The sequence below is a fragment of the Panthera pardus genome, unplaced genomic scaffold, assembly GCF_024362965.1.
Source record: "Panthera pardus isolate Hobbes unplaced genomic scaffold, ASM2436296v1 HiC_scaffold_8, whole genome shotgun sequence".
NCBI classification, from domain to species: Eukaryota; Metazoa; Chordata; class Mammalia; order Carnivora; family Felidae; genus Panthera; species Panthera pardus.
This window is the reverse complement of record NW_026527013.1, coordinates 57075146-57090540: the sequence shown is the minus strand read 5'-3', so window position 1 is coordinate 57090540 and position 15395 is coordinate 57075146. Positions and strand designations below refer to the sequence as shown.

General features: G+C 42.4%; 1 protein-coding gene across 4 annotated transcripts in view; it reads left to right on the top strand.

Moving 5' to 3' along the window:
* CFAP92 (cilia and flagella associated protein 92 (putative)) overlaps positions 1-15395 on the top strand; it is a 72023-nt gene that overhangs the window by 42382 nt on the left and 14246 nt on the right. For all 4 annotated transcript variants that reach the window (XM_053897741.1, XM_053897740.1, XM_019430952.2 and 1 more), the window contains 2 exons: positions 3145-3339; positions 5267-5564. In XM_053897741.1, coding sequence (XP_053753716.1) covers positions 3145-3339; positions 5267-5564 — 493 coding nt within the window. Of the gene's footprint in view, positions 1-3144; positions 3340-5266; positions 5565-15395 lie in introns of those variants that run through there.

Genomic DNA, 15395 nt, shown 5'->3' with positions numbered 1-15395 from the left:
TTGTGGGGTAATGTTAAAGTGTTATTTAGAGGAAACTTTATAGACTTAAATACTTACATTAGAAAAGAAGAAAGGATGAAAATGATTGATAGATGTTGCAGAGATTGAAATAAGCATTGTAAACTATGTCAGTAAACTTAAATATGTACAAGAAATTCCAAATATATAAAAATGTTTTCAGAGGAGATAGTTTAGAGGTTTCTGGATATAAAAGTTAATGTAAAAATCTATTGAATGTCTGAATACTATCTACATACAAAAGTCATTTTTAAAAAAGTTAATACTTTTAAGTATCATAAAAATATGAAATTTGCATGAATAAATTCAACATAAAGGAGTGGAAGACCTCTATCATGAATACTATGGAACTTTTAGACACTTTAAAGAAAACCTAAATAAGCGAAGAGACATACCATGTTCATGGATTTGAACACATAATAATGTAGAGGTGTCAGTTATCCCCAAATTGGATATATAGATTCAATGCAATATCAATTTAAAAATGCCACTTTTTCAAAAGTATGGAACTTGAAAAGCTGATTTATGAATTTACATCAGCCTGCAAAAAATACATTCTTGAATAAGAACAAGATGGGAGAACTTTACTAGATATCGGGACTCATGATAAAACCACAGTGATTAAGATCATGTATTGGTTCAGGGATAGACAAGCAGATGTATGAGATGTAATAGAAAATCCAAAAAGAGACCTACATGTAAGTGGTAACTTGACATATGACATATGCAGATTGAAAAATCAGTGGGAATGAATTTTAAATGCATTAAAAGTGTGAATTTACATAACGCAATATCACTTTACACCCACTAGTCTGGCTAGAATTAAAACGTCAGATTATAGCAAGTGTTGACAAGGATGTGGAGAAATCAGAATTGTTATTCACTGCTGGTAAGAATTAGGTGAATTAGATGGTGTAGTCACTTTGGAAAATAGTCTGGCAGTTCCTCAAAAGAGTTACTATTTGACCTAGCAGCCCCACTCCGAGGTAAATGCCCAAGGTAAATGAGACTATATATCCATGCTAAACAGTATATAACTTTATAACAAGATTATAATAGCCATTAGGGGGGCACCTGGGTGGCTTAGTTGGTTAAGCATCTGACTCTTGCTCAGATCATAATCTCATGGTTCATGAATAAAAACGATTGAAGTATACACATTAAACGAATGAATTGTATGGAGTGTGAATTAAATCTCAATTGAAAAATACCTCTGGGGGGCGCCTGGGTGGCTCAGTTGGGTTAAGTGACCAACTCTTGGTTTCGGCTCAGGCCATGATTTCACAGTTTGTGAGTTCAAACCCCGTGTTGGGCTTTGCGCAGACAGTGTAGAGCCTGCTTGGGATTCTCTCTGCCCTTCCTCTGCTCATGTTCTCTCTCTTTCTCAAAATAAATAAACGTTATAAATAAAAAAGAAAAGTACCTCTAGTAGGCAAAAAAAAAAAAAAAAAACAACTGAGGAAAGGAGAAAATGTTTTCAAAAAATGGTGTTGGGATAATTGTTTATCCAGAAGAAAAAAGGAAAATAATTTCCTACATCGAACCATTCACACATATCAATTCCAGCTGGATTAAAAATCTGTGTACATTTTCAACTTTCTGAAACATTTTTTAATGGTTATTTCTGAGAAAGAGAGAGTGCACGAGTAGGGGAGCGGCAGAGAGACAGAGGGAGACACAGAATCTGAAATGGGCTCCAGGCTCCGAGCCGTCAGTACAGAGCTTGACGTGGAGCTCGAACTCACAAACCACGAGATGGTGACCTGAGCCAAAGTCGGATGCTCAACCGACTGAGCCACCCAGGCGCCCCTCAACTTTTTATTTTGAGATACTTATAGATTCACAGGAAGTTTAAAGAATGTCGCAGAGATCTCACATACCCTTTCCCCACAGTGGTTACATCTTACCTAAGTACAGTACAATATCTAAACCAGGACGCTGATACCAATACACTGTGTGTGTTGTCTGTGCCAGTTGGTCAAATACAAATTTGTAAGACCACTACGCTAATGAAGTTCCACCCTCTTTCTCCGTCCTGTTTTCCACTTCCTTAATTTTTTCGTCTGTGTATAATCTTGCATATTAATGGAATCATACAGTGTATGACCTTAGGAGATTGGGTTTTCTCCACTCAGTATAGATTGTGACAGGTCCATGCGAGCTTTTGTGTATGTCAATAGCTCATTCCTCTTTGTTGCTGATTAGTATTTCATGAAATGGATGTACCACAGTTAAACCATCCATTTATTGAGAGACCTTTTGGTTATTCCCAGTTTTGGACTTTTACATACGAAGCTGCCGTGAACAATGACGTACAGGTTTTTACGTGGACATAAGTCTTTTTTTAAAAAAAATTTTTTTTTTTAACGTTTATTTATTTTTGAGACAGAGACAGAGCATGAACGGGGGAGGGTCAGAGAGAGAGGGAGACACAGAATCTGAAACAGGCTCCAGGCTCTGAGCTGTCAGCACAGAGCCCGACGCGGGGCTCGAACTCACGGACCGCGAGATCATGACCTGAGCCGAAGTCGGCCGCTTAACCGACTGAGCCACCCAGGCGCCCCAAGTCTTCTTTTCTTTTTAATTGAATTATAATTGACTTACACTATTATATTAGTTCCAGGTGTACAGGACAGTGATTTGATGTTTGTATGCACTGCAAAATGATCACCATGGTAGATCGGATTACCATCTGTAACCGTACAAAGTTATTAAATATTATAGACTCTATTCCCTGTGCTGCACATTACATCCCTGTGACTTATTTATTTTATAACTAGAAGTTTGTACCTCTTAATGTTTATTTATTTTTGAGAGAGAGACAGAGCATGAGCAGAGAAGGGACGGAGAAAGAGAGAGGGAGGTATAGAATCTGAAGTAGGATCTAGGCTCTGAGCCGTCAGCACAGAGTCTGACACGGGGCTCGAACTCATGAGCTGTGAGATCATGACCTGAGCCGAAGGCGGATGCTCAACCGACTGAGCCACCCAGGCGCCCCTATGCTTGTGTGTTTTTAAACAAGTGAAAAGAAAAGGAAAAGGCTCTTGCCAAAGGGCAAAACCGCGGAGCATTCTGGGGGCCTGCAGAGCGGTGCTGGTAAAACCCCGCCCTGCGGGCTCCTTGCAGAAACACCAAAGCAGAACACGGGAAATGCAAGGTGCTCTACAACTCCACGTTACTGTTTCGCCACCGCCTGTACGCAGACCTGGAGACCGTCCTGTACCAAGTGCACCTCTTCAAGCCGCTGTCGCAGCTCATGAAGCACTCGGTGCTCTACGTCCGCAACACCGTTCCAGAGAAGACCTTCCAGGCCCTGACCAGGTGTGCCGGGCTGCCACGGAGATGAAGGTCCCCTCCCTCGGGGTGGGCGCCGGGGCCTCGTGGGGGGGCCCCTCCAGGGGCAGTTGTTGATACTCTTCATGCCCAAAGGAGTCGAACCAGGAGTGTAGCACGGTTCTGAGGGACCCCGAGCTTCTGTCATGCCCCCCCACCGAGGGGGTTTTGGAATCGCACTGGGGAAGGGAGGGCGGTTGACTTGAACACGGGTCACATGAAGCTCTCTGCTGCTCTTGGGGAATAGCCTAGAATAGCGTGAGCAGTGAGGGGGGGGGGGGGTTAAAACCCCTTTTCCCAGTGAGTGATGAGGACCAGAACCACATCCACCAGGCCTGCAGCAGTTGTCTCTACCAACTGGATGTTTGCTTTTGTTGGCTTCTTCCCCAGCGGCCTGTCCAGAAAGCCACCGTCAGAAAGGCATCCTCCAAAGATCTAGATCTTAAACAGGGCATGCCTTAATCTGTGCTCAACCCTGGGAAGCTGTGTGCTCCTCCTGCTGGGTTGAGCACGGCTCGTGCTCCAGGAGGACCTCCTCCCTTCACGTAGGGAACAGCCACTGCCCGGTAGCAGTGGGGCCGAACGAGGCACACCCAGTTTGGAAGCAGAGACGGAGAAAGCATAGTGCGGTGGGGTTCCTGGGACCCTGGCCAGCCTGTGCCGGGCTTCGTGGGGGCAGCGAAGGACCGTGGCTGGTTCTTTCGGGAGGTCAGGAAAGGCTGACCTTGAATGTCAGTGAGCAGGCATTCATCAGGTGGACAAGTCCTCTCACTGCCGTCTGGGGCAGGGGTACCGACTGTCTCTTTACACCTTTAAAAGCAGCAACAGCCGTGGCCGAGACGTGGCGCCCAGCTGATTGAACGTATTAATGAAGGAGAGGGCAGAGGCAAGAGAGAGGAAGGGAGAGAGCCCGGAAGCGGAGAAAGAGGACTTAGTCCTATTATTTCCCACTTCTCCATGCGCGGGTCTGCCTGAGGGGCTAGGCAGGGTAGCCCTGAAACAGTAGGCCGAAGCTGCAACTCAGGAAGGGTCGTGTGTGCAGTGGGCCTCAGGCTCATGGTGGGGAGGTGCTGGGATATGGGGGTGTCCAGAGCTTTGGCAGTCAGTCAGAGGAGGCTGGACCCTGCCCTGTCCTGCCCTGCTGGTGACAGGAAGTAGTGGGGGTGGGTGGGTGTTAGGGAAAGGGAAGAAAACCGCTATTTATGAAGTGCTGGCTGCATCCTGGGCAGCTGTCCCCATCGTGGCTTTATTCCCATCTGCAAGGTCCCATGGTGGCCAGAGAGCTCAGCGGGTGAGAGGCAGAGCCCGCCATCCTCAGGCATGCCCCCTTGCGGTGGACCTTGGGAGTGTCAGAGACAGCAGCAAGTAACAGCTGCTATGTGTATGTTGTAGAACATCAGCGTCAGCCAAGTGCCCAAGGTGCACCGCCCCCCCCCCCCCCCCCCGGAGAGGGCAGCGAGGAGGAGTCTCAGGGCAGGGGACGTGGGAGGGGGGGTGTGGGTGGTGGCCGCTCAGTCCTGAGCTTTGCGGAGACACGAGGCTGTGTGTGTACTGCCTTCCTCCTGCGGCAGGAGCTCTGAGATCCACACCCCTGACCAGCTAGCTGGTTGGGGCTATACCCTGATGGGGCGCAGGTTGGTGACAGGCGTGGAATAAGGCCACGGTAGCAGAAAAATAATCAGAGTGGACTGTGGAAAGCCCTTAACTTCTGGGGCCTGGGAGGAGAGCGGAAAGGGGGCATTGCGTTTTGTGGGCTCGTCCGAGTGGAGTCTAAACTGCACGTATGAGGTCTGTGATCTGGGACCAGCTGGCCAACCTCTGAGCTTCCTTTGGTGTTGTGAAATGGGGCCGCTTTCGCCCATCTTGAAAGGTTAGACGAGGCTGTGTTGTGGCGGGGGGGCCCTCTGCGTTTCAGGATCTACTGCATCTGCTATCACAGCAGCAAACTCAGGGAGGTGATCACAGGAGACCTGCTGCCATCCTCCGCCATGGTCAAAGACTTGAGCCAAGAGCTGGGGCTGCCCATTTCGCAAGAAGGCCTCACAGATGGAAAATTGTTGGTCTTGCCAACTCCTCCCGCCCCCAATCTCGAGGACTTCCGAGCTCAGAAATCCGACCTCGGTTATGAGATCCAAGCCCACCAGGAGAAGTATCTGCGGTGGCGGAACGCCATGGCGCTAAAGAACAGAGGCCAGGAGCGCAGCCTGATCCAGGTGGGCACTCTCTCCTCCCCGGGTCAGGGGTCCCAGGCCTTTGCCCCACCTGGGCTGTCCAGTCACCACAGGGGATACAGGGCAGATGACCAGTTCCTGTACCTGCTCTCCTGGGATCCCGGGCAGGTTGCGTAAGAGGTGCCGGGTTGGGGGCTGAACCAGGTCAGAAGCGTTCACTCCCAGCCGTCAGGTACCCATCGTTCCTGAAAGTGAAAAGGAACGCTCTTAGGTGTTGTCACCTTTACCTTGGCCCCGGAGTTCACCTTGAAGGCTGGGCGCTAAGGAAAATCTCCCTCCCTCCACAGCCACCAAGAAGGCTTAAAACACTGACATCCAAGGTATGACTTGAACTTGTCCGCCCACGGTCTGTGTGAAGCACCTCCCTCCCCCCAATCTCCAGGGAGAGAAAAGTTCAGAAAGAAGTTTGTGAGCTTTGCAAGTGGATATTATGAGAACCAGCAAAGAAGTTGTTTTCCCATTTGTGTTCAGGTTTTTGGTTTTTTCCAAAGAACCAGTTCTTGGATTCATCAATCTGCTTTTTCTCTGGTCTGTTTTCTAATTAACTTCAGCTTTTTATCTTTTATCATCTTTTAAAACTTTTTCTCTTCTTTCTAGCTTCTTTAAATTTTATTATTGAAGTATAATTGGCATACGGTTAGTAAGTGTAGTCACCATCTGTCACCAAAAAACATTATTACAATATTATTGACTATATTCCCCATGTCGTAATTTGAATCTCTGTGGCTTATGTATTTTATAATTGGACATTTGTACCTCCTAATCCCTTTTATCTATTTCACCCATCCCTCCACTCACATCCCCTCTGGAAACTACCAGTTTGTTTTCTGTTTTTAAGAGTCTATTTGTTTTTTGTTTGTTTGTTCATTTGCTTTATTTTTAGACTCTACATATAAGAGAAATCATATGGTATTCGTCTTTCTCTGACTTACTGTACTTAGCATTATATTCTCTAACCCCATCCATGTTATTGCAAATGGCAAGATCTCATTCTTTTTTCATGGCTGAGTAATATCCCATTGTACATATATACCACATCTCCTTATCCATTAATCAGTTGATGGACACTTGGGCTGTTTCCCCATCTTGGCTATTGTAAATACTGCTGCAGTCAACATAGATGTGCATGTATCTTTTCAAATTAGTGTTTTCATTTTCTTTGAGTAAATACCCAGTAGTGGAATTACTAGATCATATGGTAGTCGTATTTTTAATTTTCTGAGGCACCTCCATACGGTTTTCCACAGTGGCTGCACCTTCCTAGCTTCTTGAGTTGACTATTTCATTCATTTTTATTCTTCCTTATTTAATAAGAAAGGCTACACATTTTCCTCTGTACACATCCTTGGCCACATTCTGTAAAGTGTTACATGTATTGTATGTTGCGATTGTTATTTGCCTGAAATGTCTTAGAAATTTCAGAACAAAACAAGACCTAGATACAGTCCTAGAAAAAAGTCAAACCACTGAGTCTATGAGAAGTCTTCCCTGACCCCCTTATTCTACCTTCTCAATGCACTTACACAGGCACACACTTGCGCACACATGCATTCAAGTACACAAATGTATCACATTCATTTATGGGTTAACACTGTTGTGTTAATGCCATTTAACACAGGGCCTTGAAGATTTTATAAAAATATGCCTGTATAGAATTTTGTAATATGTTTGTACAATTAATATCTTTCTATCATCTGTATTTTATTGAAACCACTTGGAAATATTGTTTCTATTATCTCAGTTATTGCTAATTTCAAATGGCCTTAAGTAGCTTATCCATGCTATACTGAATCATTGAAACCCAGCCATAACTTAATTTTTCTATTTTTACTCTAAGATATAATTTACATACCATAAAATTTAATCATTGTAAGTGTATATAAATCAGTAATTTTTAAGCAAATTTGTGGAGTTGTGTACAACACAATCCAGTTTTAGAACATTTCCATCCCCATAAAATTTTTCCCTATTGCTGTTTGAAGTCAATCCCTGTTACCACCTCCAGCCCCAGGTAACCACTGATCTACTTTTTATCTCTACAGATTTGCCTTTTCTAGACATTTCATGTAAATGGAATCAGACAACACGCGACCTTTTGTGTCTGGCTTCTTTCACTGAGTATAATCTGACCTTCATCCATGTCGCAGAATGTATCAATAGTTCCTTTTTAAAATTGATGAATAGTATTCCATTGATTGGATGTATCGCATTGAAAGTTTTGTTTAATGTGTATTTATTTATTTTGAGAGAGAGACAGAGAGCGAGCAGGGAGGGGCAGAGAGAGAGAGAGACAGAATCCCAAGCAGGCTCTATGCTGTCAGCGTGAAGTCTGATGCGGGGCTTGAACTCACGAACTGTGAGATCATGACCTGACCCCAAATCAAGAGTCAGATGCTTAACCAACTGAGCCACCCAGGCACCCATGGGTGTATCACATGTTTACTTACTCATTCCCCACTTGGTGAAATTTGTATTGTTTCTAGTTTGGGACTCTTATGAATATCGCTGGTTTGAACATTTGCATACAGATCATTATGTGAAAATGTATTTTCATTTCTCTCAAGTAGAAACCTAGATAGAGAATTGCTGGGTCATGTGGTAAATTTAACATTTTAAGACATTTTCAAGCAGTTTGACAATGAAGTTGTACCATTTTACACCACAAAAAGCACTCCAAGAGTTGGTTTCTCCATATCCTCGCAAACACTTGTTACTGTCAGTCTTTTTTCATTTATTTATTTATTTATTTATTTATTTATTTATTTATTTATTTATTTATTTATGAGAGAGCGAGGGCATGAGCTGGAGAGGGGCAGAGAGAGAGAAAGAGAGAGAGAGAATGCAAAGCAGGCTCCACACTGCTAGTGTGGAGCCTGATGCCAGGTCAAATTGAATCCATGAACCGTGCAATCATGACCTGAGCTGAAATCAAGAGTCAGACGCTTAACCAACTGAGCCACCCAGATACCCGTTGGATATCTCTTAATGTACTTATTAATGATTTATATATCTCTGGTAGCTATTCATATATTTTACATGTTTTAAATTCAGGTTGTTTTCTTGTTGAATTGTAAGAGATCTTTATTTTGGATATAGTTGCTTAATCAGAACTATGATTTGCAAATATTTTCTCTGTATATGTGGCTTGTCTCTTTCTTAATTGTGGTAGGAAAAACTCTTGACGTGTAAAGGCTTTTAATTTTGATGAATTCCAGTTTATCAGTGTCTTTGTCTTATTGATCATGCTTTTGGTGACATAGCTCAGGGCTCTGCTTAACCCAAGCTCACAAAGATTTTCTCCTGTGCTGCCTTCTAGGGTATTTGGAGTTTTGGCTTACTTTTAGACTTTAAAGCATCTTCACCAATTTTTTGTGTGCATGCATAATGGAAGGTAAGGGTCTAAATTCATCTTTTTTGCATGTGGATATCCAATCGTTTTAGCACCGCTTTTCAAAAAGATGAACTATCCCCGCACCGTCCCTAAGAATCCATTGATGAGAAATGCAGAGGTTTATTTCTAGGCTGTTATACTCCATTGACTTAGATGCCTGTCCTTACACGAGCCCCACATTATCTTGATTACTATAGCTTTACAGGCAGTTTTGAAATTGGGTTGTATAAAGTCTTTTAACTTCTTTTTCAAAATTGTTAGACTATTTTGGGTCCCTTGCATTTCTATATAATTTTAGGATCACCTTGCCAATTTATTAAAAAAAAAAAAACAACTTGTGGGGATTTTCCTGAGGCTTATATTGAATATGTAGATCAGTTTCGGGGAGAATTGCCATATTGACAGTTTTGAGGCTTGTAATTCATAAACATGGAACGTCTAGACTTCTTTTGGGTCTTCTGTAATATCCTTCAGGAAGCTCTGTAGCTGTCACACACAGGCCTTACACCTGATGAAATCTTTGCTGTTATGAGCTGAATTATTTAATTTTTGAATTGTTGCAATAACAGAAATACAGTTGGCTTCTGTATATTGATTTCGTATCCTGAAATCTTTGGAAACTGGATCATGTCATCCCTAGATAAAGATCTCTTTACTTCTTCCTTCCCAAGCTGGATACCCTTCCTTCCTGCATTAGTCTATGCAGATTGTCATACAGAACACAACGGTCGGGTGGCTTAAATGTCAGAAAGTGCTTTTCTCACAGTCCTGGGGGGTGGGAAGTCAGGATCAATATGCTGGTAGAGTAGGTCTCATTCTGAGGCCTCTTCTCTTGGCTTATAGGTGGCTGCATCTCACTGTGTGCTCTTTTCTTTTTTTCTTTAATGTTTATTTACTTTTGAGAGAGAGAGAGAGACAGAGCATGAGCAGGGGAGGGGCAGAGAGAGAGAGGGAGACACAGAATCCAAAGCAGGCTCCAGGCTCCGAGCTGTCAGCACAGAGCCTGACGCAGGGCTTGAACTCAGGAACCGTGAGATCACAACCTGAGCTGAAGTCGGACGCTCAACTGACTGAGCCACCCAGGCGCCCCTCTCTGTGGCTCTTCTTTGGCGTGGGGAGAAAGACAGTGGGCCCCCTGGTTCCTCCTCTCATAAGGACATTAATCCTGTCAGATCAGAGTCCCCCCACTCTTACTCATCTAACCGTAATTACTTCCTTACCCAAATACAGCCACACTGGGGATTAGGGATTCAATGCATGAATGGGGTGTCGGGGGGGGGGGGGCATTCATTCTATAATCCTCCCTTCGCTTCCGTTTGTACTGCCTATAACCTGTAGTATAAAGGTCAGTGTCAAATAGGAGTGGTAAGAGCAGACATGCTTGTTTTCTTCCTGATCTTGGGGAAAGCAATCTTTGACCATGGAGTTGGATATTAACTACAGGTTTGGGGTACGCTTTATGAGGTTGAGGAAGTTTCCTTGTAGTCTTAGTGTGTTGAGAGTTTTCATCATGAATAAATGTTGGATTCTGTCAAATGCCTTCTTCCCCCTGAACACATTGTGGTTCTTGTCTTTTATTCATATGGTGTATGACGTTACTTGATGTTTGGACGTTAAAACACCCTTTCACTCCTGGAATACATCCCACTTGATCATGGTGCATGACTTTTTATCTACGTGTTTCTGAATTTAGTTTGCTAATATTTTGTATTTTTCTTGTGATAGCTTTGTCTCACCTTGGTACCCATGGAATACTGGCCCTGTAAAATGAGTTGGTGTTTCCTCCTCTTCTATATTCTGGAAACAAGTGAACTGTTGGTATTCATTCTCTCATTGTTTGGTAGAATGAACCAGTGACTCCGTCTAAGCCTGAGCTTTCCTTGGTGGGTAAAAGGCTGATTTGATCTCTTTATTTGTTATAAGTCTATTCAGATATCTCTTTCTTAAGACAGGTTTGATAACTTGTGTCTTTCTAATTTATCCATTAGATGTAAGCCCTCCAGTTTGCTCTCCTATACTTGTTCATAGTACTCTCCTATAATCCTTTTAATTTCTGTAAAGTCAGTAGAATGTCTCCTCTATCACTCCTGATTTTACTAATTTGTACGTTTTTCTTTCTTGGTCATTCTAGCTAAAGATTTGCCAATGTTGGTGGTCTTTTTGAAGAACCATTTTTGAAAAAAACAGGAACAGCAGGAAGAGCATTTTTTTTTAAATGTTTATTTTTGAGAGAGCATGAGCAGGGGAGGAGCAGAGAGAGAGAAGGAGACACAGAATCCAAGCAGGCTCCAGGTTCTAGGCCATCAGCACAGAGCCTGACACAGGGTTTGAACTCACGAACTGTGAGATCATGACCTGAGCCGAAGTCAGATGCTTAACCAACTGAGCCACCCAGGCGCCCCTGAAAAAACATTTTTGGAATTTGTTCATTTTCTCTATTTTTCTATTTCATGTTTTTCTGCTCTAAACTGTATTATGATTTCTTCCTTCTGCTTATTTGGATTCATTTTGTGACTCTAGTTTCTTTTCTTTTTTTTTTTTTTTTTAATTTTTTGATGTTTATTTTTGAAAGAGAGAAAGAGCACGAGAGGGGGAAGGGCAGAGAGAGAAGGAGACAGAGGATCCAAAGCAGGCTCCAGGCTCCAAGCTGTTAGCACAGAACCCGATGTGGCGCTTGAACCCACGAACTGTGAGATCATGACCTGAGCTGACGTTGGACAGTTAACCGACTGAGCCACCCAGGCGCCCCTGTGACTCCAGTTTCTTAAGGAGTAAAGTCAGGTTTTCGATTTGGATCTTTTTTTATGCATGTGTTTCCAGCTACAAATTTCCCCCTAAACTCTACATTAGATGCATCCCATAAACTTAATATGTAGTATTTTCATTTCATTCACCAAAAAATATTTTATAATTTCCATTGTGGCTTTTAGAAATTTTGAATTTAATTCCGTTGTGACTAGGGAATGTACTTTGTATGATTTCTATTGAATGAAATTTATTACAATTTGTTTTATGGCATAGATACATCCTCAGGCTTGAAAGGAGTATATACTTTTCTGACATTGGGAGGAATGTTGTATAAATGGCAGGATGATAAGTGTTGTTCAGGTCTTCTGTGTCATTGATTTTCCTTTCTCAGGTTCAATGATTGGATTGAGGTATTGAAGTCTCTATTGATGGTCGAATTGTCTATTTCTCCTGTCAATTCTGTTTAATTTTTCTTATTGTCTTTTGGGGCTCTGTTGTTAGGCGTGTTTGTGTTTATAATTATATCTTCTTGATGAACTGACACTTTAATCATTATGAAATATCTTTTGTTTCTAATAACATGTCTTGTCTAAAACACCATTTTGTCTTATATTAATGTACTCACACCAGCTCTTTTCTGGTTTGCATACTATATATTTTTTCACCCCTTTGACTTTCAAACTGTGCCTTTACATCTAATATGCGTATTCTGTAGACAGCAGATATCTGCATCCTTTTTTTAAAGTCCAGTCTGACAATCTTTGCTGTTTGTCCATTTATGAGTAATATAATTTTTGATATGGTTCGATTTATGTCTTGTTTTTTATATATTTAATATTAATTCCGATTCTCTGTTGTTCCTTTACTGCCTCCTTTTGTGTTGAACAGATATAAAGTTGTACCACTTTAATTCCTTCATGGATTTTTTTCTTAAAAAAATGATTTCCTAGTGGTTTCTCTAGGATTCATCTATAATATGCATCTTAAGCACAATCTACTTCAGATTATCACTAGCTTTATTTGGGTAAATGTAGAAACTGTTCTGCTATATAGCTGTTTCCTCCCCTCCTTTTATTTTATTATTGTTATATCTATATATGCAGTAATCCCCAAATATGGTGTTATTATTGTTTTATGCAGTCAGGTCTTTTAAAAGTTGAGAGAAGGAAAAATGTATATAATATTTTATATTTACCACATATTTGTCTTTTCCAGTGATTTTTCAAACACTTATTTTTGAGGGGGGAGGGGCAGAGAGAAGGCAGAGGATCCAAAACGGGCTCTGCACTGGCAGAAGAGAGCCCAAGGAGGGGCTCAAACTCATGGGTTGTGAGATCATGACTTGAGCCAAAGTCAGACGCTCAACTGACTGAGCCATCCAGGTACCCCAGTGATTTTTTAAATGTAAATTCTAGTTACCATTTGATGTCATTTATTCTCAGCTTTAAAGGATCTCCTTTGGTATATTTGATAATTTTCAGGTTACTACCAACAAATTCTACCTTTATCAGAGGATATCTTTATTGACCTTCGATTTTGAAAGATGGTTTTTGCGGGACACAGAATTCATGGTATATTTACCAATAACTTTTTTTTCTTTCACCACTTTGAAAATGTTATTACATTGTGTCTCTGTTGTTTCTGTTGATATTTAGCCATTAAATCATATTTCCTTGTACATGATGAGTCATGAGTTATTTTTTTCCCTTGCTGTTTCTAAGATTTTTATCATTGTATTTTTCTTTCAACTGTTTGACTCTAATATGTACAGGTGTAGATCTCTCTATATTTATCCTACTTGGGGTTTATTGAGCTTCCCTAGATCAGTAGATTAATGTTTCGGGTCTTTAGTTCTTCAATACTTTTTGCGGCTTCTTCCTCTCTCCCCACCCTCCCTTCTCAGACTTCCATTATGTGCATGTTGGTTCACTTATTAATATCCCATACGTCTTGAGGCACTATTAATTTAAAAAAATATTCTCTTGGGGCACCTGGGTGGCTCAATCAGTTAAGCGTCTGATTTTGGCTCAGGTCATAATCTCGCGGTTTGTGAGTTCGAGCCCTGCGTCGGGCTCTGTGCTGACAGCTCAGAGCCTAGAGCCTGCTTTGGATTCTGTGTCTCCCTCTTTCTCTGCCCCTCCCCTGCTCACGCGCTCTCTCTCTCTGTCTCTCAAAAATAAACAAATGTAAAAAAAATACTCTTTTGTTTCTGTTCCTCAGGTTGAATAATCTCTATCTTCGGGTTCAGATTCTTTGCTTAAATCTGTTGTGTCCCTCTACTGCATTTTTCATTTCAGTTACTGTACAATATAACTGCAGAGTCTTCCTGTAGCTTTTTAAAATTCAGATTGCCTATTTCTTTTTTTTAATATTTATTTGTTTTTTGAGAGAGGGACACAGAGTGTGAGCAGAGGAGGGGCAGAGAGAGAGGGAGACACAGAATCCGAAGCAAGCTCCAGGCTCTGAGCTGTCAGCACAGAGCCCAATATGGGGCTCGAACTCACGAACTGTGAGATCATGACCTGAGCTGAAATCTGATGCTCAACCAACTGAGCCACCCAGGCACCCCTCAGATTGTGTATTTCTTGACTTGGTGTATACTTTCTTTAAATTTTTGAAATAATTTTCTCTAGGTTTTTTTTTTTTTTTTGTAGTAATAGCCACATCGAAATCTTTGCTAAAGTCAACCAGCTAGACCTACTGGACGGTTTCTAGTGACTATTTTCCTGAATAAGGTTTACAATTTACTATTTCTTTACATGTCTCCTAAGTTTTGGTTGAAAACTGGACACCTAAGGGGCACCTGGGTGGCTCAGTTGGTAAATCCGACTTTGGCTCAGGTCATGATCTTGCTGTTTGTGAGTTTGAGCTCTGTATTGACAGCTTGGAGCCTGGAGCCTGCTTCAGATTCTGTGTCTCCCTGTCTCTCTGAACCTCCCCTGCTTGCACTCTGTCTCTTTCTCAAAAATAAGTAAACATTAAAAAAAGAAAGAAAGAAAACTGTACATTTAAAATGCACTGCAGTAGGGGCACCTGGGTGGCTCAGTTGGGGGACTCTTGATTTCAGCTCAGGTCATGATCTCTTGGTTGGTGGGATCGAGCCCCACCTTGGGCTCTGAGCTGACAACATGGGGCCTGCTTGGAATTCTCTCTCTCTGCCCCTCCCCTGCTCTCTCTCTCACATCTCCTCTGCTGGTGCAGGCAGGCAGTCAGCAAGCGATATATGAAGAGCATATTAAGGTGGCTATTTCATTTCCTGTGTCTCCCCATTAATTAGTTTGCTTGCCTGTTGCTTGTGCCACGTAGGACGGCAACCTCAGGTCTGCTGAGCAGCTCACCTGCTCTGTTGGTTTGCTGCTGAGATTGCTGTCGTTGCTTATAATTGGCCCTGCCTGTGGGCTTTGCAAGCTGCAGTGCAGATCAAGTAAGTGTGCACTTAAGCGGGCAGTGCAGCTGGTGATCTTCCTGACTCGCACACCCTCGGGAGAACTACTGCTCGAAGTGCCCGGGGATGGCAGGAATGACGTTGACTCTTCCTGTTCTTACCTGAAGTTGAGCACGTTTCCATGAATAAACACTTTGAAGTTTTTTGGTATGCTTTTGGACAGTTTCCAGTGGTTGCTTTTGACAGTTTTGTCCAGTTTTATTGTTTTTTGACGGAAGGATTGGACTCC